Source organism: Clavelina lepadiformis, chromosome 4, assembly GCF_947623445.1.
Source record: "Clavelina lepadiformis chromosome 4, kaClaLepa1.1, whole genome shotgun sequence".
Taxonomy (NCBI): domain Eukaryota; kingdom Metazoa; phylum Chordata; class Ascidiacea; order Aplousobranchia; family Clavelinidae; genus Clavelina; species Clavelina lepadiformis.
This window is the reverse complement of record NC_135243.1, coordinates 20,640,047-20,663,389: the sequence shown is the minus strand read 5'-3', so window position 1 is coordinate 20,663,389 and position 23,343 is coordinate 20,640,047. Positions and strand designations below refer to the sequence as shown.

At 36.5% G+C, this 23,343-nt stretch overlaps 2 protein-coding genes across 3 annotated transcripts; one reads left to right on the top strand and one right to left on the bottom strand.

Annotated features, from left to right (window-relative positions):
- Nucleotides 1–4,559: 4,559 nt before the first annotated feature.
- Nucleotides 4,560–13,717, top strand: LOC143451517 (zinc finger MYND domain-containing protein 11-like). Of its 2 annotated transcripts, XM_076952136.1 has the most exons (19): nt 4,560–4,765; nt 4,879–5,038; nt 7,338–7,505; nt 7,845–7,922; nt 8,187–8,279; nt 8,367–8,495; nt 8,732–8,827; nt 9,089–9,207; nt 9,414–9,540; nt 9,617–9,703; nt 9,954–10,004; nt 10,105–10,282; nt 10,398–10,462; nt 10,545–10,619; nt 10,855–10,926; nt 11,034–11,099; nt 11,498–11,674; nt 12,549–12,677; nt 13,003–13,717. In XM_076952136.1, the coding sequence occupies exons 1-19, from the start codon at nt 4,650–4,652 to the stop codon at nt 13,444–13,446; spliced, it is 2,430 nt and encodes an 809-aa protein (XP_076808251.1). In that variant the 5' UTR covers nt 4,560–4,649; the 3' UTR covers nt 13,447–13,717. The 2 variants fall into 2 exon arrangements, with proteins under 2 accessions (XP_076808251.1, XP_076808252.1); XM_076952137.1 differs by lacking the exons at nt 9,089–9,207; nt 9,414–9,540; nt 9,617–9,703.
- A 572-nt stretch (nt 13,718–14,289) lies between these two features.
- LOC143451516 (E3 ubiquitin-protein ligase rfwd3.L-like) lies at nt 14,290–22,163 on the bottom strand. Its single transcript, XM_076952134.1, has 9 exons — nt 20,230–22,163; nt 19,938–20,099; nt 19,724–19,847; nt 19,247–19,454; nt 18,751–18,901; nt 18,150–18,326; nt 15,402–15,646; nt 14,896–15,125; nt 14,290–14,590 (listed from the first exon to the last, which is right to left on the bottom strand). Exons 1-9 carry the CDS (start codon nt 21,309–21,311, stop codon nt 14,435–14,437), a joined length of 2,535 nt encoding a protein of 844 aa, XP_076808249.1. The 5' UTR covers nt 21,312–22,163; the 3' UTR covers nt 14,290–14,434.
- Nucleotides 22,164–23,343: the final 1,180 nt, after the last annotated feature.

Sequence of the window (23,343 nt, the reverse complement as noted above, 5' to 3'; positions counted from 1 at the left end):
ATTCTCGGACCACCAAATGGTAAAAATACAACTTGATGTAATAGCGCCACCACCAAAGGGGAAAGGAAATTGGAGAAATAACGTGCAAGTGTATGAATACGAACCCTTCGCAAACGTTCTGAAAGAAAAATGGCCTTTATGGTCAACTTTAACGCCCGACTTATACAAAACCCCGAGCGAATGGTGGAAAAAAATTAAAGGTAGATTAAAACAACTCATCCTTGACCACACGAAGGAAATGAATCAAAAAAGTAACGAAATGGAAACCCAACTCAAAATGAAATACGAAAACGCAATAACAGCGCTTAAGAACGACCAAATAGAATTTAGCGAATACCTCGACGCAAAAAGAAATCTGCGAAAATTTAAAAGAAAAAAAATTATAGCGAGAATTGCAAAAAATAGAGAACAATCCGAAAAAATAGGTAGCAAAGAATTTTTCGCAAATTTTAAAAGCAAACAAGAGCAAACGTACATAAAAGAACTGTACGATGAACAATTTTTACCAAATTCGATTCCGAAAGAAATGCTTAAAGCCGCCGCGTCTTTTTACGCCAAACTCTATGCCAGCACAGCAACAAATGCTAGCGCAAGAAACGCATTTTTGAAAGAGATTAAACGCAAAATAAACCCAGAAGCATCGGCACTTTTGAAACAACCCATCACGGTAGAGGAACTAGAAAACGCAGTAAAAACAATGAAAAATGGTAAAGCACCAGGCCCAGATGGGATCTCGGTGGAATTCTATAAAACCTTTTGGCCGATAATTAAGAAAGAAATTCGCAAGCTAATGGATTCTTGGCTAGAGTCCAAAACGGTCCCAAAAGACGTAAAAAAAGGCTCCATCACATTAATATATAAAAAAGGGGACGATGCAAATCTAGGAAACTACAGACCCATAACGCTGCTAAATACGGAATATAAGATCTTCACGAAAATCTTAGCCAATAGAATCAGACAAGTAATGCCCGAATTAATAGGAGAACATCAATACGCAACGGTAGGGAAAACAATAGGCGAAGGAACGACAGTAATCAGAGACCTATACGACCACTCGTGCCGCAGAAACAACCCAGCGTTATTTATTTCATTAGACTTCGAAAAAGCTTTTGATTCCATTGAACACGATTGGCTTATAGAAACTTTAAAATCAATGCGCTTTCCAGCTGAGATAATCGGAATAGTAGAAAATTTGTATAAAGATAGCTATGCGTCGGTAATGGTCAATGGTTTCAAATCGCCAGAAATCAAACTTAAACGGGGAGTAAGACAAGGGGACCCTCTAAGTTTCGTTCTCTTCCTCCTAGCCGTGGAACCGATGGCAGAAAAAATGAACAATAATAGCGAGATAAAAGGAATAAGACTGAGTGGAAAACGCGAAATTAAAAGTGTAAATTACGCTGATGATGTAACACTGACGCTAAGAGACGCACATTCGGTAAACCTCGCAATTGACACCGTGGATCGTTTTCAAATGGCCTCGGGTCTAAAATTAAACAAACAAAAAACGCAAGGGTTAAGAACAAAAAATAGTTTCCCCGAAATCCTGCTACCCGATATAAAATGGCATCACGAAAATTTTAACCTCCTCGGAACAAAAATTGGAAAAATTAACCTAAACCAAATCTGGCAAGAAATTGATGGGAAAATCAAATCAGTGATAAACGAAATAGACAGTACATACGCCACTCTTGATGCCAAAGAGGTTTTAATAAAAGCGAGACTACTTCCCGTCAGTAACTACGCGGCGCAAACATACCCTGCGCCAACCGAAAAAATAAAAAAAATCAACGAAAGAATAGTTAGATATGCAGTGGGAAAATATGAACACGCAGATATAAACACGCTCCAACTACCCAAGCTAGACGGCGGACTCAATTTCCCAAATTTTGAAATATATGCCGATATAATATATATACGATCGATACTCAAATACTGCCAAGCGAGGGTCCAAAACGAACCGCTGAACGTCCATACAACCTACATAGAATATCAGATAGGCCATGCAATTGCGGACGTGTTGGAAGTAGTCAGACTAAATAATATACCGCACACTGAAACTCGTTCTCCGTACTATGAAACAATAATGCAAATCATAAACAAATACAACCTAAAACGAAATGACTTAATCGAAAGGAAAATCAAAAAAACATATGAACGCATCATACAAACAAAAAAGTTAAAAGCTATAAGCGATCTTGGTAAAATATGGGAAAGAACACACCTGAAAATACTGCCAAGCTACCTACGCACATTTAATTACAAATGTGCCTGGAACCTCTTGCCATTTTGCAACGAAACGGGAAACTATACGCCTGCGTCAAAGAACAGTTGCCCCTTTTGCAAAGTAGGACCCGACGCTGCTTACCATGTTTTTTTCAAATGCCCACAAACCAACAAACAATGGAAACAAACAATCAAGGACGCAGAAGAACTTCTGCAAATTAATCTGCAGAACGAAAACGTAGAAAGCCTTTGCCAGCTAATGTACAACAACGATCGACACCCAAACAAAGACCAACTGCTCACCACCCTAATCACGGCGACCAAACATCAAATTTGGAAAACAAGATTAAAATGCGTCATAGATAACCAAGCTTTTTCACTGAATAAATTAAGAAAGGATGTAAACAAGGCCTGTAATTCTCGAATAACCACAATTCGACGAGACCACCCAAATATAATGACTAATGAGTAATATGATTTAAACTATAGCCCAAACAGTGCAAACACGGGTAATTGTTACTGTCTATGAGAGTGCCAAATTTTTTTTCTTGATTGTAGAATTCGATTGTCGCCACCGTTCCTTTTTTTTGCAAGTAAATTTTACGCATTACAGTTACCAACCAGACTAATAGCAACAGTTGAAGTAAATGCAACATTTGTTACGTCAATCTGATTGTGTTATTAGTGTTATTGAAATGTTTCGCGAGTCTTACAAAAATTATTGTTGTGTACATTTCCTATGAGAAGCGTATTATGCGAAAAAAAACAAAAACATGACACGTGGTTTTTGTATGTGTTTAAATAAAAGATTTGCACAAATTTGCTTTGGAATTTTGGCATCTACTGCACAACCAAATGACATCGTAATTTGAGTAGCAAAGGTCTAGTAAACAAATGCATTATCACGTGTTTGAGTAGCCCTGCCCACCCGACTAGAAAGTGGAAAGGAAGTCAGCTTCATAAAATTCGTGTGTGCATGCAAAGTCGCAAATTTTGGCATGATAGTGTGCATTTTCAATTTGGTTAAATACTCAATGTTTTAATACAATAGTTTTTAAACTACGGTGTAAACAGCCCAGATTTTAACTTTGTTTTCTGACAAGCGTTATAGTTAGGAATGTGCTGTGAACACCGATTTTGTTTCATGCAAACCCTAATATCATAAAAGGTTTACAGGAATGAATCAATCTATTCATGTTAACATCAAATGCTAAAATTTAACCAAATGTATCCAAATATTGCTTTTAACGTAATGTTATTGCTAACAATTTAATGAATTTGTGATTTAAAAGCAATATTCTTACGTCTATAACCTTTAGTAAGAAATGTGGACTTACATTTAGCTTCGGTATGTTTTTTTATCTTCAAGCCGATTTATAACAAATAACCAAATAAAACCTGGTTGTGTTAAGGGCAATTTATAATAAATAAACAAGGAATTCAGCCCTCAGTAGATGCAATCATGTCAAAATATGTGTCTTTGGACACACAATTTCACGTCGCAAACTTTTGTACTTTCCAACCATACTGCACATTTTTGAATTGGTGCATCTTTAGTGCCGCACTTAAGGAGCGTTATTTTGCACTTAATGACTTGGAAAGAATTTTTGTGTTCTCAACTTTCAATTGTTTTAAAGATTGAATGAGTTAAACTTAGTATATCTAATATATCTATATCTTATGTGTAATTGCGCAATTTCATTGTACCTGAGCGTTTTTTTTTGAGCACGGTACTACTTATTTTTGGTTGTTTGTCCCACCCAAGATCTTCCTGAAGAAGGGCATACTCTGCAGTCCAGCTTTCGAGTAGGGCTTAGGCCAGGGGTTCTTAAAGTATGGGTCGCGACCCAAACATGGGTCGCGGAGGGTCAGAAAATGGGTCGCGACATAGTGACATAGGTGGGTCGCGACATAGGTTAATATAATATAATATAGGTCTATAGGACATTAAAATGGGTCGCGACATAGGTTTGGGTCGTGAGGTGATCATGAAACTCAGATTTGGGTCGCGCTCAAAAAAGTTTAAGAACCGCTGGCTTAGGCCTAAGATTTGATTTTGGAGCCTAATACAAGTTGCTTAATAGTCTTAATTTACACTCCCATAAAAGTTTCGTTCCTGTGTTATATATTTCTAAGCTGCAACCCAACGCTTGTGGTAGGATTTCCCATTTGGGGCAAAATTTTAAAACCCAGGTTTCGGGTACTTGACATACAACCCTGGGGAAACTCGAATTTTTTTGCGTTTTGAAAAAATCAGATTATGTGCGAAAATAAACTCAATATTAAGCTAAAATCAAAATTATTGTAATACAGTAGAACTTGCCCAATTCATTTGTATTTTTTTGTGAATCAAAGCAAATATATTTTTTCTGATCGGTAGTTTAAAATTTCCGTGTGAAATTCTGCAAATTTGCTTTTACAAAATGGAAGAAGCTGACGTGAGGCGTGCTTCAAATCCTGAAATTGTTCTGCATCTTTACAATGCAATTACCGCGATCCGTGCACAACGACAGATTGCTAATATTCAGAGATTGGTCAAGTAAGTTACAAAGACATAATCAGCTAAAAGTTGGATTATATCTACATACACTTTTAGTACTAGTTTGCGTTTTTGTAGATTCATTTTGGCATTATATAATGGGATTCATTTAGGTATCTAGAGCGGGAGTATGGCCACGAACCCAAGCAGACACTGTATTATATTCACGATGCTGTTATGGATGGCTTAGTAATTGAAACCCTCACTGTGGGGTGCAAAGGGAGTAAAGCTGGGGTTGAGCAAGAGGGTTATTGGATACCAAGTGACGAACAAGTAAGATTTGAGATTTTCGTTGGTATTTGATTTAAAAGCTTTGGTTTTGTTTAATATCTATTGAATGCATAATGTTTGGTATCATGCAGAATACAGTGAGACCTCGTTAATTCGGACCACTTCGTTTCGTCAAAAAATGTCGGTTTAGCGGGGTATCCGGATTATCGGAAAGTAAAAAATCAATCAATCTTGCAAATGCAGTATCGTGTTCAAAACGCAGTATGCACCTTACTCCAATTCTAAGTACCGACTTTCTGGCAGGACAGCAACTAAAATAAAATTATAATTAATTTCAAATAAATTAATTATATTATGATCCGAACCAGTGTCGAACCCCAGAACCACCGTATTACACACGAATGCTCTAAGCCAGAAGTGACGAACATGCGGTCGCAAATCGGTTTGACAACTGCTCTTGCATGGCGAAGCATTCCGGCGGGACCAGCAGTCTTGAACTTTCTTTGATCTGTTTCTAATCTTTGCGCAATGCGATATCAAAAGCTGATAGCACGATTGAGTTGCAGCAGTATGTCTTCAATAGATTGCCGCACTCAACCGATGTACTGTACGTATGTTTTTGCGATCGCGGAAGCGTTGTTTGTTACTGTTGATGAACAATTTATTTTTTCGTTTCTAAAATACTGTACAGTACTGTACTTTTGAATCAATAATGACCGCAACGTTATTATGCGTAGATAATAATCGGCTATTGTTTCGTCAACTAACTACATACTGTATTAGGACAATCGTGAATTATTTTCGCTTAACTGTTAATAATCCGGTTTATCGGATTTTATTGCTATTGATTTAGCACATTTGTTCCAAAAGTTTTGTGTCGGAGTCGGACAGCGGGTTTTCCGGATTAAAGGGTTAAAATGCATAGGAAGAAATCCGTTCCCGGCAGTTTTGTGTCGGATAGCGGGGATTCCGGTTCATCGGGGTCCTGATTAACGAGGTCTCACTGTATATATATCTATATATAGTGAATATGATATTGTATTTAGATATTTTAGCATATCTATACTCATAGCCAGTTTTAATTCCAAATTTGTATGACTGAAACATTGTTGCGATTCGTAATGGTCATTAAATACTAGTTAATTTTTTTAAATAATAATTTTTTTGACTTTTTCACAAACTGATGACCAACAACAAAAAAGAAACCTGTTATAGTGCAAATCAATGGGGATAATCATATAGTGAAATATTTGCCCAGTGTTTATTTGAAAAGAATGCTTTATCAAATGATTATTGCGAACTCACAGGATCTGTATCAAAAATGTTGCAATTTTACTTGAAAAAAAAGATATGATATATTTATATATATATATGCAAAAAAGCGTGGTTTAATTTCAGCACTATCTTGATTTCATTATTTGAACAAACCAAAAAATTTGAATTGTGTTTTAACGCTCACATGTGTATAAGTTGAGATCATTATGTGTGTTTAGGCAATTGCACATGTTTAAAATTGCCCTGTGTTGGTTCACATTTTTATGGAATTACAATAAATAAACAGACAGGTCACTTGTTATAATTACACAATGCAGTTATAAAGTAATTTTAAATATTAATCTCATAAATGTAATCAACAACAACTACTAGATGTGACCAACTATTTGTGTTTACAGACAGTTTATTTACTTTGAAACCAAGCAAAAAGATTTTAATATCATCTTCAGTCATGTACGACTTAACAATGTATTCTTGCTTGAGGCAAGGAAAGCAATTGGCTATATTCTTACGCACATATCACCAATACCCCTGCGTGTGCTTAACAAACTTTGCATCCTCATATGGAACAACAAAAAAATGGTATTACATAGTGTTGTTTCCAACATTTTGCAATATTGTCACTCTTCATACTGACATTTACAATTCATTAGCAAAATGCTATCCCTGTGCAGATGTGTCAGTATAAATAATTGGTAACATCATTTAAGGCATTGTGACATCATAACAAGTACTTGGGATTCTGCCGAGTATGGAATTTAAATAATTGGACTTGTACTGAGTTTGAGTTGTTTCATTTTTGTATTGTTCCCATAAATACCATTATACCAGGATATGTTTCACACGTACAACTAAAACATGTATAATTCCAAATCAAGCTCAGAAATGCTGCAAAGCTTAGTAAAAATGTCACACTCACTTATCAATAAAAATCTAAGCCAACAATATATGGTGGTATCTGTTTAGCTTATTTCAATCTTGCATTTTTTTCATGTGAAATATTAGACATAAAAGGAAGACAAATTCCTGCTGCTCTAACATGGACATGTTTTGAAATCCTATCTAGATGGCGGAAGCAAAGGCACAAGAATCACACGATTGGTATTGTTTCATCTGCCACAATCCTGGCGAAGTCATCCCATGCGGATGTCGACGTGTTTTTCATTTAAGTTGTCTCAGCAAGTCACAACGTGAAGTGAAAGACGGTGTGGATTGGACGTGCCCACACTGCCCAGTATGATCCAGACTATTTGCCATATTTGTTTAAGGATTTAAATCAAACATTGTTTCTGCTAAACCTTTGAAAAGTCCTTTTAGTTTCTATTATTTTTTCTTTTGATTTTTTCTTCCATTTAAGTTTGGTGTTCAAGGTATGTTTATGATTATATTACGGTCCATGGAGTTTTATTCAGTTCTTTTAGCACTCTCTTTATAAGTGATACATGTTTCTGTGAATAAAGAAATGATAAAACCAGTTGGGCCTCGTTTTTTTTTACTGTACCTTAAACTTTCACATGTTATCCCGCTAAGTTACCTTGCATTTTTCACGTTATTACGTTGCATTTTTTTGCAGAAAGTTGAAGAAAATCTAAAAGAGCAGCACGAGCTAGGAAAGTGTTTAAGCTTTATCATCAGTCAAGAAAAAAACCATGTAAGCTACTGAAACATATTCTAGTCAGCAAAGCACGATGGCTATTCCATCTAATCGACGTTTTATCTGGTATATATGTCAATGTTTTCGTAACTGGTAGTAGATAAAAGTATTCGCTCAAAACTTTTTCCAGTATTCATTGATAATGTGTGCACTATAACACTACACATGTATGTATATTCCAAAGGACAACATTAAATTTATTTTGTTCGGGACCAATAGTTTGTTGCAATTAGAAATAATGATGCAAAACTATACTTCCAGTTAAGTGACCTTAAGAAGAAACCATCCCAAGAAATTAGTCGATACTATGATTTTTTCGTTTTCCGCCATTATGACCTGAAAATGTTGGTAAAGGTACAACAACCATTATGCATGTGGATTAAATTTAATCCATAACTCACCCAAGTTTTAAATGTTTTAATTTCGATGGTTCCTTTCTAGGACTGCGAAGACTTTGCTTTCTCTTCAGTTCAAGAATTTGAAGGCAAACTGAAGTTAATGATCCACAACTATGCGATTGTGTTTGGACGAAAGCACAGGCTAACAAAACTTGCTCAACAACTGTATGATGTAAGATAAACTTTGTACATGGAAGCAACCTGAATCACGACATGGCTTAACCTAAACCGTTTTTCAACTAACAGCAACTTATTCTGGGAAAATTCTATTGTTATTATTAATACAAGTAAAACCAAGTTCTAACAACTCAAGCTTCGTGGATAACTCGAAAGTAGTTCAATTTTTCCAGCTCAATGGAACAGATTGAAGGTAGAGTTGCAAAACTGACCAAGTTGTTTCTCTTTTAGGAGTGCGGGCATGAGCTGGAAGAACTTCACCTTTGCCAGAATTGTTTTTTCTTGTCCAATGAAAAGCCAGTGGATGACTGGTTTTGCAGACCTTGTGTAAGTCTTATAATGTGCTTTTTCAAACCATTTTTTTGTGCAAGTCCATCACTTGTATAGTCTATTACCTGTTTTAGTCATTCCATGCCTAGTTAGTTTCTTGAAAATATCACCAAAACCAAACATAGAAGACCAACATATAAGTTAACGTAGCTTTAGTAGTTATGGCCGAAAAAAGTCTTCCGGCTTTCATTTTATATCACACGTTCTTTGGACCACATCAACAGTTAGAGCACCTATAAACCTGGCATTTTCACACAGGAACCACCTCACCAAGTCGTTTGGGCAAAACAAAAAGGCTTTGAATACTGGCCCGCAAAAGTTATTCAAGTTAAGGATAACAGAGTTGACGTTCGATTTTTCGGTAAACACCATCCGAGGTAATAAGATATTGTGGCATTTGTAAAAAGTAACAAAACCACACCTACGAGTGCCTAAAACCAGTACTAAACTGTTCAATTGCTAAATCGTTGGTTTAACAGCACAAGTTCGCTTGTAATTTTATCCCTGAATGTCCACAAGTTGTTTTCCTGAATCCTCTTAGATTTTTCGTCATTTGTTTTTTTCTAATTTTGTTGGAATATAGGGCTTGGATATCAATAGACTTAGTTAGAGCAATCACTGTGAGCCCCACTGAGCTGAAAATTAAGCAGAAGGTCCAATGGAAAGAAGCAAACGATGAAATGAAAGAATACCTAAGACAGTGTGAATGTGTGAGTGGTTTTATTGCATAATTTATTCGACTTGTAGGGCTTTATAAAGAATTGAGGCAGTTACGTTTGCTTTCAGGTTTTTGGTGAAGAAAAAACTGAAAAAATTATTGACCACGATTCGCCATTTGGCATAGGGAAAAATATGAAGTTACTTGCAGCAATGGTAATCTACAGACTTTAAAAATTTATATCCCCTTTAACCTACTTTGGCTCTAGTTTTTGCTTTGTATAACCCACTTCTTTCAACATTTGGTCCTTGTGTGAGTTTTTATCAGCGAACATATAATTTTGAAAATGCAAATGGCTGGATGTGATAATGCCTTGATGATTAAAGGAGAAAAATCTGCATTACATGAACTACTACTGTGCACACTTGTTGGTTATTTTCATATGAATATTTTTTCTGTTCAAAGGAATCTGACAAGAAACGGATTGGTACAAGACTTTCAGCCACAACTTCTCAGGTAAGACCAGCAAGGGTTTTAATAATCTTCGATAATTATAAAACTCTTATTTTCATGGAAGGCTTCCCAAATAAAAAACAAATTTTAAATGTTTTTGTAGACAGATAAACCTCAGAAGAGGAGTGCGATGCAAGAAAGCACACCAGGCTCACCTGCAAAGTCGGCAGCACACTGTAGCGCAGCTGTTTCAAAAGCTAAACCCATGGATGGCCTTAGTTTTGAAGATGCTCTGAAAACAGTTAATTTCAGTAAAGAGTTTATGATTTTCTCAACTTCAGGTCTGTTGTACTATTATTTCTTATTATCAGTACCAGTTTACAATTATTTTTAAGGGTACATTTTGGTAAACATAGATTAAAATTCTATAATTAACGTGTGTTATCCGTTTTGCAGAAGATGAGCCGTGTTGTTCCTCACAAATTCCCGGATTTTCAAATGAAAACTGCAGCAGTGAAGAGGTAACACTAATACCAGCTATGCCATGCCAGTGTATCTTTTTAACCTTGCCATGCTCCATTGTATGATTCTTATGATTTCCAGCAACCTTGCTCTAGCAAAGAAATAAGTAAGATGAAACCTGAATTATGCAAGACTGCCAGCACACTGGACATCAGAGTAAGTCTTTTTTTTAAAGAAAAACAACAATTTTTGCGACTAAAAACTATTTTTGGGTGAAGGAGCGAAGCGTTGGAAGTTACGACTCACACAGACATTATTGGATTACATATTTTTTATATTGCCTTGACTATGATAATACTTGTGTTTCAGAATATCTTAGTATTACCAATACTTTTGTTTAACCGTAAACTTCCTAATTGCGTGTCATACATTTTTATTCTTCCAACAACAGACATCAACTCTGGCTCTGGAAAATATCGAAGAAAGCTGCAACATGATAGAAACCGATATTATTGACTGCCAGGTACCTTTGAATCTAAAAAACAAGAACATATTTAACGTCGATTGTAATATGGTAATTCTTTGGTGTAGTGCGTTGCTTTTTATAACGCAATTTTATTGTTTGAGCAGAGTTCTGTAGTTGAAGTGAAGCAGTTAAAGAAGAAATATTCTGTGGTGTCTGACGCACACACTCAGGTAAATAGAAAATAAGTAAATAAAAATAAACTTGAGTTTATAAAAATTTTCGTAACAATAAGAACCCTCCCGGCCTTCAGGTTTGTATTGAACGGTTGTAATATATCTTAGAAATTTTAATAGGTCGTAAGATTTAGGTTTCCTGGCAAGTTGTCGCTTCTTCTGTTGTAACAGATGTGCAATTTAAAAATAATTAATTATTTTTTTCCCACTGAGGTAATTGGTTCTTCTGTAGTTCTACGATAACTCCAACTTTGGCTTTCCTGGAATCACGCAGATGGTCAATTTAGAACTGATAGCAATTTTTATTCTACTAACTGCTAATTTATTAATCAATAATTTAGTTAATTAATAATGAACACATTAACTACGACTATTGTTACGATTGTTTTATGTAGACCTTGCATACTCAAGGAGGGGTTGACAAGGAGGTGCAAGCATCTCCCTCCGATCTCGATGGGAAGGAGTGCAGCTGCAAGATGAGATATGGGATGGTCCTCCTGAAATTTCGAGATTATGTTTACGAACATCACAAACTTGAGAAAGAAAAACTGCTTCAAGCTGTGTTGTGTGAAGTATGCTTTTGGCTTTAAAGTGACATATAATTTTCAATTTTGGTGGAATTTTCTAACTTAACTTTTCTTAACTCAAACGCTAAAAAACTACCTAATCTAGTATTATAAACAAACTAACCTAGTATGATAGTTCAGTTAAAGTGCCTGTTATAATACGTAAGAAGAATTATCTATAACTTGGGTCGTTTTAAGACGGAAATTTAGTCATTTCAAAGTGTTTTGTCAGCTCCAGAGCATTGCAACATTCATTATCACGGGTTTGTATCAGAAAGTTGCTCATCATATCATATCAAAGTGTCCATAACCGTCCCGTAGTGCATTCCAAAAGGTTTCAAGGTTTACTTTTTGACAATTCTTAAATTATTTCGTTAATTCATTTAATCCAAACAGTTAGTTCAATTTATTTTTGGGAATATGTTCCACGAATTTAATCAATTGTAGTCAAAAATAATATGGTTATTATCATACATAAAGCTAACAGCCTTCCACTGTGTTATGGTCAGTCAAGGTTTGAAACTCTGGTGTTGTGAAATGCGTTCCTTGTACCGAAATTACATTTAAATGTATTATCTTCGGACTGAGTTACGTCTTTGTACGACTTCAACCCGGCAATTCATGATTCCTCATCACTCGAGCCCCGGTTACCGAGCTAGTCTTTGTCTTTGCGTGTGTTTGTTCCGTTCCGGTTGTCACACATGTTTTATTTTGGTTTTTTATAATATTGCCTGCCTGAAGGCATTACAACGGTATGTTGCCACTGGGTATCGAACGCGCAACACATGCCACATTTGTTCCAAGGCCAGCGCTCGAACCGCTTGGCTACCGAGCCGAGTAAATGTCACGAAAACGTTATGCTTTCTGTCTTGTATCTTAGTCGACTGAAGAACAGAAGAAATTGGTCGAAAAAACACGGCAGGGAGTCACGTTGAAATATGAAGAAATTATGAAGAAATTAAAAGAAACACATGACAAGGAAATTGAAGAAGTTAAGAAGAAAAAATGGGTAAGCTAAAGGATTTACAGTAAAAACTTCGAAAGTTTTTAAAAAGAATCAATTCTGGATCAATTAATTAATTATCATCGAAACTCATTAATTCATAATTTAAAGGATCCGTGACGCCACATACTGTAAGTCAGATTCGGAAATACTACCGTTACATTCCGGATTTGGAATGGTTAATAATACTGCATGGTCATAAATTTTTTCAAGACCTCTTAGATTGCTTTGAGTAATCCGAAGATTTTTAGTAATGCTAAGTAAAGAAGCTTCTAATGTTTGTAATACACATTTATCTCATATTTAAAAAATGCTTTTCTCATCTTGTAAGTGTGAAGTTTGTCAAAAAGAAGCAATTATCCATTGTTGTCGCAACGCCAACTACTGCTCCATGAAATGCAAAACAAAACACCAGGAAACAGCAGATAATGTGACTGCACATATTAAACCAATGGAAGTCGTCCACACTGAAGTAAGCGCACGGGCAATTTCACCATGTCCGATAACCCAATCCCAGGCGTGCTCATATGCCACCACCCATTCTCCATTGAAGATGCGAATAACTTTCTCGCCGAAGCACGGCGCCATTTCTTCGCTTACAACCGAGACACCAAACTCAAACACATCACCTGAGATGACTCCAAAAACGTTGCCGACTTCACCGAAACCCACTGAACAAACTCCTACCTCGAGCATCTCGTTTAAGAGCCGGGTGTCACCACACAGGACAAGACGAGCGACCAAGCTTGCCAAGGAGAAGTTGATCTCTTATTAACTTGCCAAAAGATATTTCATTCGATTTTCATATTTTATGTTTCATTATTATTTTAGTGGTGCTAACTTGCATAACGTTTTTTTTTTATTTCAAAGCACTTCAAACGGGTTTCCTGCAAAATGGTTCTGTATCACGAAGTGTATTTCTTCATTACTCGAGATAGAATAGGGCGATATTGAAAATGTTAGGTTTGTACCTAAGTAGCATTATTCGTTCTTCCGTAGATCCTTTCGAACGTTCATACAAAATAAAGTTGTTGATCAACGTACAAGTTGTAGCAAATATACCTACTAAAGCTGTCGGGCCTTGCTTATAAGCAACAGCTAATACCACCAGGACGGTTACACAAACACTTTAATTTAATAATATTTGGGATTATGTATCGTTTATTTTTCGTCATTGCCAGTAGGGGAACGAAAAATAAAATACTAACCATTACAATATAGAAACTTCACCGTTTAGCCAGCAGGCAATGAAAGAAAGTAGCTAAGCACAAAGGCTTAAAACGTGCGAGAATGATGATAAGACAACATAAAGACGACCAACGGTTAGCACGGCCTATAAATCCAATGTGCAAATAAAATTTAGAATTTCTGGCCAAAAAGATCACATTTATCAATTTCCTAACACATTTTTGCCTAATTTTATGCATATGCGACTTGGACGCTTTTAACGCTCCATTTGCTAGGATGACCCCAGGCTAAAAACAACACAGGCTTCTTCAGTTCACGAAATTTTTTAAAGCATTACATCGAACAACATTTTTAAACAAAATCAAAGTATTCCGGTTCGGTCGGATTCTGTAAGTCTTTACCATTTTCCACGTTTATAAACACTGACTACTGCAAGTCGGTCGTAATTTTATTGTCACTCTTTGCGCAAAACATTGAATAACAGCAGCCAATCAGCCATGGTTGCTCATACAAATAAAGATAAAAATAACAAACTATGATTGACCAAGTGAGAAAAAAGGTAAATTAACAAATAGTTAAACAACTCGTAGTTTGAACAAGTTCAATCTGCTTTCAGACAGTACGGCAAGCATAGGCGGGCAAGAGTCCATGTGCACAGGCAACACAGCTAATGGTGGTCCTCCGGTGCTGTTCAGTGATTGGGCAATTTTGCTTCGATTAGAGTCGTAAATCTGTACAAATTCAATAGAACTATTGTTAAAATTATATATCTAGTGGGTAGATTCCAATCTTTAAACTTCAAATCATATTATTTACAATTTAAGAACGATGCACACAGTTGAGAAAATTGCAATGGCGCCATGCGATTTACAGCGTGTTTTAACTAACCCAGGTATAATCAAACAAGACGGTTGCTATCTGTTAAATCATTCATGCCATACAAGAACATTTATCGTGAACTACCTCAAATCAGAAATAGGGCTCATGAAGCACTAGCAAACATACACTGTACTGTAACAAGCTCTAAATAACCTACATCCACTTCTTGTCTTGCCTCATCGCATACACAGCTTAAAAGGGTCCTGTTCTTAGACGATGACATATTGTCCTTCGGCAGAACATGCAAGCTGTTTCTCACAAGCATTGTATGATGACATCCACTTTGGTAAGTATCGATGACATTGCACGTCATCTGGGGCACATCTGCCCCCATTTTCTTGCATTGCAAGTCACATAGGATGTGGGTAGTTGAACGGTAACACCGCCCTACAAACAACAAGTGTTTACCCCATTGTAAAGGTCAAAATTCAAAGGTAAAAAAGAGTGCTTTAGGCATTTTATGCGGTGACAAGTTTCTCACTCAAGAGAATGAAATTGTATGAATGAAGAATATATACATAAAAATTTCCCTGAACTAGTAACTAAAGGCCAAGCGTTAGAAAATCTGCAGTACTTGTTGTGAATTGTAATGCACAATTCCAGGTATTACAATGAATTTTTGTTATAGCACAGGAAATATAGTAGTTCACAGCAACAACTAACCTGGCCTGTACGTGACCAGACAATGCTGCGTCTCGTGGCAATACTGAACTCCAGCACAGCTTCCTGGTTCCAGAGGAAGTAGTGTTGGCTTAAAATCAGCAATTAGTGTAGATCCACTTCCATTGTGAGACCCTTGATCTTGCCAAAATGAAGCACCTTCGAGAGTTCCCGTAAACAAACCCCCACGCGCTTGAAAAGATTCAGTCGCGGTGGGTGGGACGTGGTAAAGGGAGACTATAGGGCACCTAAAAATAAAATTTACGATGACACCGATAACATTAATCTGTTACAAAACAGCAGGATATTACAGAATAGCACTTATAAGATTACTATGAGACAGCCGAGCCGCTTTTCAAGTCTGAACACATTGACATAATGCTTGAGTGGACATGATAATTAATACAATTAGTATCTTATAAACTCAACTTTGCTTAAACGAAAATATACCAAAACAGCAATATCTACTTCACCAACTTTAGATACCACAAACTTTGCAAAGATCGCAGTAGTTTAACCCTTTGCGGTCTACCTACATCCCTGGGATGATAAACAAAATTATGTAATGCTGTCCACCTACATCCCTAGGATGACTTTTGTGTACAGCGGTTTTTACGGGTCTACCAACATGCTAAGAATGTTACAACATTTTTTATCGATTTTGGAACATAGTAGATGGTATTTATTAGGGTTTTTCCCTGACTTTTGTTAAGTTGAAGTTAAGTTGGAACTGGAAAACAGTTAGTAAAACTGGGGTAGGCATGAGCAATTCTTGCACTCAGCAATAATGAATTTTGCTTGTTATTGTATTTTATTACTACCTTACAGACGAGAGTTGTAGTAAATAGTATTGGATTGTTTATAGTAAAATGGCTGCTAGAAGGTTTAGTGCTAATGATGTACTTGAAATGCTTGATTCTGAAGATGAAAATCATTCAGACATGGAGGTTGATGAAGAGAGTGATTTTTCTGATTTAGATATGGAAATGAGTGATGATGGGAGCTCTGATCCAGATGAGCACTCAGACAGTGATGGATCTACCTCTAATGATGTTGTAGACCCTAATGGATGGAGAGTATGGCATGATAATGACAGTGATTTTCCTCATCACCCATTTACAGCTACTGATGTGGGACCAAACTTGGAAAAGATCCCAGAAACAGAATTGGAATATTTTCAAAACCTACCAAATGGGGGCTTCGGGTGTATGTCTTGTCTGACTCGGAATCTGGGTATATCTCAGCTTTTGAACCCTATTTTGGAAAAACTACTACAGAAAATTTGTCGCGTCAAGATCTGCCGTTTACATCGAGAATCGTGATGCATTTAGTTGGCAAGCTGCTGTCAAAAGTCAGAGCAAGTGGTTATCATGTATACACAGACCGGTTTTATACAAGCTGCACTCTAGCAAAAGAACTGCTTCAGAATGAAATCCACCTTACTGGAACTATCCAGAAAAATAGGGTTGGGCTACCCACTGAAGTGAAGCGTTTGCGATTGAAAAATTTACAGTTGAAAGCATACCGTCATCCACAAAATATTCTAGCACTTGGATGGCAAGATAAACGCTTGATACTGATACTCAGCACCTGGCACAATGCGGACACTGCACCCCACAGTCGTTGGCGAAATGGGAGGCAGGAAGATGTAGAGAAACCTGATGTAATCCGTGATTACACAGCTAATATGGGCGCAGTTGATCTTTCTGATCATTACTGCGCATCATACTCCTTCACACGAAAAACGCTGCGGTGGTGGAGAAAGCTATTTTTCTGGTTGATTGAAGTATGCATGGTTAACTCATTCTTGGTTTACAAGGAGATGAAACAGCTTAAAGATACAAGACACCTACAATACAGAAACAAGGTGATTGTGCAACTTATAGGAGACGTCCGCAACAGGAACCCCAAACGAGGAAGGCCAAGTGAAAGCGATTCTGCTGAGCGCCTCAACAAATTACCACATTTCATCAAAAAAGGAGCAAGAGGTCACACAAAGAATTGTATGGTTTGCAACACCAAAGAACAAAGGAAAACCACTTTATACTTTTGTGAAACATGTCAAAGAAAACCTGGACTTCATCCGGGAGAATGTTTCAGAAAATATCACACATAAGTCACCTACAAAGACTGACCAAAGTCCAGGCATCATACAGGAGTTCACCAGAAAATTTCAACAGTGTGATAACAGTGTGATAAGAGTGTGATAATTTTACTTGTATACAAACGGAATTTGTGTTTGAATAAACGACAGAAGTGTTTGAATATTGTGATACCTTTTGTCTAGAAAATACATGATGCAAAAAATTGCGAAAAGTAGCATTTTTAAAAACGCTAAAAAAAAAAATTTTAAAAAAATTTCGACAAAAAAAATTCACAGCCGTACTCTACACATATAAAACTACCCAAAAATGCAATAAAAAAAAATTGGACCTAGACTGACCGAAACGGTAAAAATAAATTGGACCGCAAAGGGTTAAACTGACCCTACAGATTCAATTTACTGAGCATCCGTTTTATTAAAAGATCTGTCTGACAATTAAGTGATCTTGGCATAAAACTTGGAAAGTACAACACTATTGCTATAATACTGATGTATCATACAAGGTTTAAATAAAATGCTTCAGTTTAGTGTTTCCCATAAACAGCAACCACCAATCATTAACAAACATAAACAGAAATACAAACACCATTACGTTGAAAGACTGGTAGGAAAACAATTCGGATATTGCAACTTTTACAATGACTTACTTTGACATTGTATTTTCGATAGAGGAGAGTGCTTGTGATGTGTTTCTGAGGTCATACTGCATCAGACTTCCATTGCTGAGGCCTGCATAGATGACATGCCTCTCATTTCTATCCCAACAACAGCTCCATACAGACTTGTCAACTTTGTATTCATGGACTTTCGTGTTGCATGCAAGACTGATGAAAGAATTTAGTTAAACTAAACTGGATTTTATATAAAAAGCAACAATTAAACTTTTACATTGAAGACAACTTTTCCTTCATTTCATGAAGAGCTGATATAAGAACACATATATGATATTATACTTATAAATTGCGATGTAATTATCTAAAAAAAAAATTATGTAAATACAGCACTAGATGAATAATAAATATTATAAATCCAGCTAAAATATGACAATATGATGTGTATATATATATGGGGTATATTTTAAACGAACAATTCATCATTTTGAAAAGATACAAGAAACCACTCACAGAGCATCATATTTTATTTTTCTTTACAGTACATATTGGTAAAGTTTGAAATAAGATGTAGATGAAGTTCTAACATAGTCTTAAGTGGTATGTAAGTTCAGAATCTAAATACTTTAATGCTTACTCTGTGATACGTAGCGAACCATCAAGGGAAGCAGAAAGAAGATGGTTGGCTGTTAAATGACTGAATTTTAAGTCCCTGATGGGTTTCTGGTGAAGTACGATAGAGCAGGCGCTCTTAAAGTCGGCAGCACTTAATCGCTTTATACCGAAGCCTGCCACAAAACAATAGACCTTACACATAATATTATGCATGTAAGCAAATGTCATTGATTTCTAATTAATGAAACATATGTCCACTTTACTTCTAGCATTTGCAGCTAAGTTACACTAATCACCTATGTACCTATAACTTCCAGAAAGGTACAAACTCATGCATATATAACATAGTCAGGTATAACTACGAAAATGTCCAGCTTTTCAGCAGTAGGTTTATTTATCTGCTTCAATTCTATTGCACGCCTTTAACCAAAACCAACTATAAAATCTAGTGAATACTACAGTAAATGTGATAAGATGGAGGGCATGCACACAAAAGTTGAGCAGGACAATTGTCTTACCGTTCATAAAGCTGGAATGTGGACTCGGTTGTGAAATTGCAAATTGTTGAGTCTTTGGATCAAAGTCCATTACTCTGCATCCACCAGTGGACATAACAATTGAACTCATTGACTCAAATGTACTGAAACTGGACGAGTCACCACTGAGAGTTAATTTTGCTTTATGCTGAAGGTTGCTCTGATTATTTTTCTTCGATGATACTAACTCCTATGCAACGGGTATAAGTTTAAATGGTAACATCTTTAGTTGTGGTTGTGAAAGAACATTTACATCTTTTTATGCACGTTTCTAATTCTGGTGGTGAATACACACTCAGATAGCTAATTTTTAACAAAAATATAGGCCTATACATAGATCATAAGTACTAAATAGATATCTTTACAAAATGCCTTTGTATAAGCTTTGGAAGTTCAAGCTAGTGTTTATTTATTTTTTCGTAGTTCTCACCAACTTGTTATTAAACATTAAATCCTTACATTCAATTCAGAGATGGTGGCTTTTAGCCTTTGACATTCCTCTACTGCCATGTGGTATTTCATTTTAACTTGCCCAAGCTCTTGTTCACATGCATGTCTCGCTGATTGTTCCTTTGCACAAGCTCTACAAAAGTTATGAAAAAATAAGAGACAACTACTTAAACATGTATGTATTTATACACATATAGGTTAAACAAATCTTTGTCAAATCTACTTCCGTGCTTGCTCCAAATCGACGTTGTTGATGGCACACAGCTTCTTGGCGAAAAGCATGCGGATATCACTTTTCTTAGCTTTGGCATTGCACTGGGGGCATTTTGGAAAGCATTCTTTGATCCACTTTTCTATACACTTCTGTCCAAATAAATGACCACACCTGTGAAATATATACAGTGACTACGAATTAAAACAATTGTGGAAAGAATTTTTTATTATCGTGTAGGCAATGGAATAGATACAATGTATATAGTATACAATATGTGTGTGTTTATTTCATGCAGATATACTTTAATGAAGTTAGACGATGGTTGCCACAAGCAGTCCATGGTTCAAAACAAATAGGGCAACACAAGCCTTCATCCTCATCATTTTGTGATAATTCCTTAGCAGATCTTTTCGGAGATAACAGCTCAAGGGATGACAGCTTTCGCTTCCCATGAAGAGCTACCACGCCACCAGGCCTATTGATGAAGTCGTCTTGAGTGGATCCACCCAAAAGTGGAGAAATAATTGCAGGAGGAGGTCTGGTTGCTGACCAGTTGTCATCACCTTCGCCGGTGGCATTTTCATGTTGAGATGTATGATTAGTTTCTTCATTCACTGGGGAATGACTACTTGACGTTGGAGCAACATCTTCATTGTTACCTGCAGCTTGCCAGGTAGTGGAACTGCTGTTATGGTTTGAGTTCACAGAACCATGGTCAAGAGGGAGAGGTAAGTATGAAGTGGGCATTGGTGTGGACGGTCGCTCTTGAAAAAAATCATCAAGTTCGTTAGAATTTGGAGTTGGATGTCTTACAGCAATCTCCACCAAGCTGTTAGAAATTCGATTTCTATGAGTAGCCCTTGTTATGTTATCCTGTGCAGAAGAATTTACAATTTCTCTGTTCACACAATATGGTAGCCCTCCAGCAACGTCCAATAAGGTCCGATCTGAACTTGAACCAGTAACAACATTGTCCAAATTTTGGTGGACTACAAGTGAGTTCTGAACATCCTCTTGACTCCTTCTTGGCGAAACTTGGCTCTGGTTTAAATAGAGTTGAGCAGAAGATTGTCTACGGGGCGCTCTTCTCCTTAAAACTATGTCTGACTCTTCTTCATCAATAACATCCCCAGAATGCATTGAGCTATTCTGTATATTTTGAGTTTGAGCACTGTACGTAGTTTCAGTGGGTTGGGAGACGTTTGACACTGGGTGCAAATCATCACCGCTGACATGATCATTTTGAATAGCATTTTCTCGAGATGTAAAACTATAGATGCCACCAACTGGCTGTACTTCACTGTGAGATGCTTGTGGTGCAGTGGGTGCAAATAGATCCTCTTCGTCGCTGCTGATTACATATAAAGAAGACTCTGCTGTCATTTTATTATTGTCTTTTAATTGCAAGTAGATAAAACATGGATATATGTAGGTGTTTCTATAACTTAACAAAATTCAGAACAAGAGTTCACCATAAAATTAATATAGGCTAAACACATAAAAATGTTAAGGCTAGTAAGTGTGTGTATAACCTAGGTGGGAAAGTTTTCGGACTGTGGAATTGAAGTTGGTTATTTAAATGAGTATAAAGCCATAGGCAATATATGTTATACAGTATGAAAGCCTAAATATTATACATGTATGTACATATCCTATATATGATGACAACACTAACAGTGTATAATAAACAAACAAGGCAATTTAGGTTGTTTTCCATCCAATATGTAATAAATAAACGGGTCTAGGCCTAGTATACAAGTGCACAATCAGATGATGTCACAATTTGCGTAACTAAGGTCTAGTATACAAAAGCTTCCTCTGGTTCTGCACTTGTGGTTGTTTCAAACGCTTGCAAAACTTGAGATTTTTTAGAAAAAAAAACTATCCAATTTTGCTTGTTTAGGTTTTTCCATCTAAGTTATCTGCGGTATGCAAAACTAATATAATAAGCTGGCTAATCGTTTGAAATCCGAAATCGCAGAGTACAAATTTCGATCAAGCTAAAACTGACCGAAAATAAAATACAACACTGAACACCGGTGGTCAGACGATTCAATCCAGCATTCCAGCACCATTCAACCCAGGACGATTCAAGCCACGGACGATTCAAGCCACGGACAGTTTAACCAGTGTTGGGACTTAGCCGGATCGTGCGAACCGGTTGTTAACAAGCATATGCATGGGCCTAAGTGTATATCGGCCCGGGGTCATTATGGCATGCTAATAGTGAGAGTACCGGATGTTAAAATATTTGAATCCCACCACTGAGTTCAACCCACGGACCTTTCAACCCACGGACGATTCAACCCACGGACCTTTCAATCCACGGACCTTTCAACCCACAGACGATTCAACCTGCGAACTGACTGAAGAACAGAGTATTCTTGTGGCAGTGTGGACTTGTAGCCAGTAGTATAGGTGTATTTTATTGCTGTATTGCTATATTTCGGCCGAGGTCTTTAGGCAACTTTTCTGTGAAGGGCCCCAATTAGGAACATTTCCTTTTAAGAACAATCTCTTTGTTTACGCTTGTTTAGTAGACTTCCTGATCTTTTCTGTTGTGCTCGTATCAATTTAGTTTTAAATGTTTATTTTTGTAGTAATAGTTGTTTTTAAAATGGATGTTTCGTAATAAAGCGACTGCAAATCATATTAACCAGATATTGTTACACTTAATTATTTCGTAAAATCATGATGGTGGCTAAACCATGTGAACCCAGTATATATAGTAGAATATAATACAATTCATAAAAATACGATTACCTTAGCAACCGTACTTGCAATAGCAGTCGTATAGCTTGCAGTGTTTTTGTGATCCTTAAGTTATAAACAGCTCTCGTTTTGCATTTATTGCTGCAAATATCATCTGATATCTTTTAAAGTTATTTTCTGGCAAATTTTCCAACTTCAAACCATTTTCTTTAAAAGTTTTGCCGCAGTTGCATAGTTGATCATAGTAAAGCATAACTTAGTTTGTACAAGTTAAACACAACGAAAAAAGCAGAATTATAGCCCACAGAACCCCTCTCTCTGTGAAAGGAAATGTTATTCGTTTATTTTCAAAATAATAAATTGACTGGAGACAGGCGACTTTAACTATTCTGAAAATGTTCGATCTCCTGCTTCAAACTTTTTTTGCAGGCAGTTTTCATTGACATCAACAAACAGTTCTTTCTAAAGTTTAAATCTTCATTTAGCCTCAGAAACAAAATTATATTGTCTCCCTGAGATAAATCGACCATAACCAAAGGGGGTTCGATAAATGGAAATCAAGGTAGCGATGTCCCAAAATCCCGTGTCTTAGGCTACCTTTGCTGCATATATTTCTTTTTTATTTCATCACTCGGTTTTCTTTTCAAGCCTGTTCCAGGCTTCATGAATACTTTGTGGGAAGTTGTAACAACACCAGTTAACA

Excerpts from the sequence above, each read along its gene's own strand:
- LOC143451517 (XM_076952136.1), top strand. The coding sequence starts at position 4,650 with ATGGAAGAAGCTGACGTGAGGCGTGCTTCAAATCCTGAAATTGTTCTG. Across the intron at positions 9,541-9,616 it reads ACCTAAGACAGTGTGAATGT|GTTTTTGGTGAAGAAAAAAC; the intron begins GTGAGTGGTTTT and ends GTTTGCTTTCAG. Across the intron at positions 10,463-10,544 it reads AAAACTGCAGCAGTGAAGAG|CAACCTTGCTCTAGCAAAGA; the intron begins GTAACACTAATA and ends TATGATTTCCAG.
- LOC143451516 (XM_076952134.1), bottom strand. The coding sequence starts at position 21,311 with ATGACAGCAGAGTCTTCTTTATATGTAATCAGCAGCGACGAAGAGGAT. Across the intron at positions 18,327-18,750 it reads GGTTCGCTACGTATCACAGA|TCTTGCATGCAACACGAAAG; the intron begins GTAAGCATTAAA and ends TTCTTTCATCAG. Across the intron at positions 14,591-14,895 it reads AGGCAAGACAAGAAGTGGAT|ATTTACGACTCTAATCGAAG; the intron begins GTAGGTTATTTA and ends GAATTTGTACAG.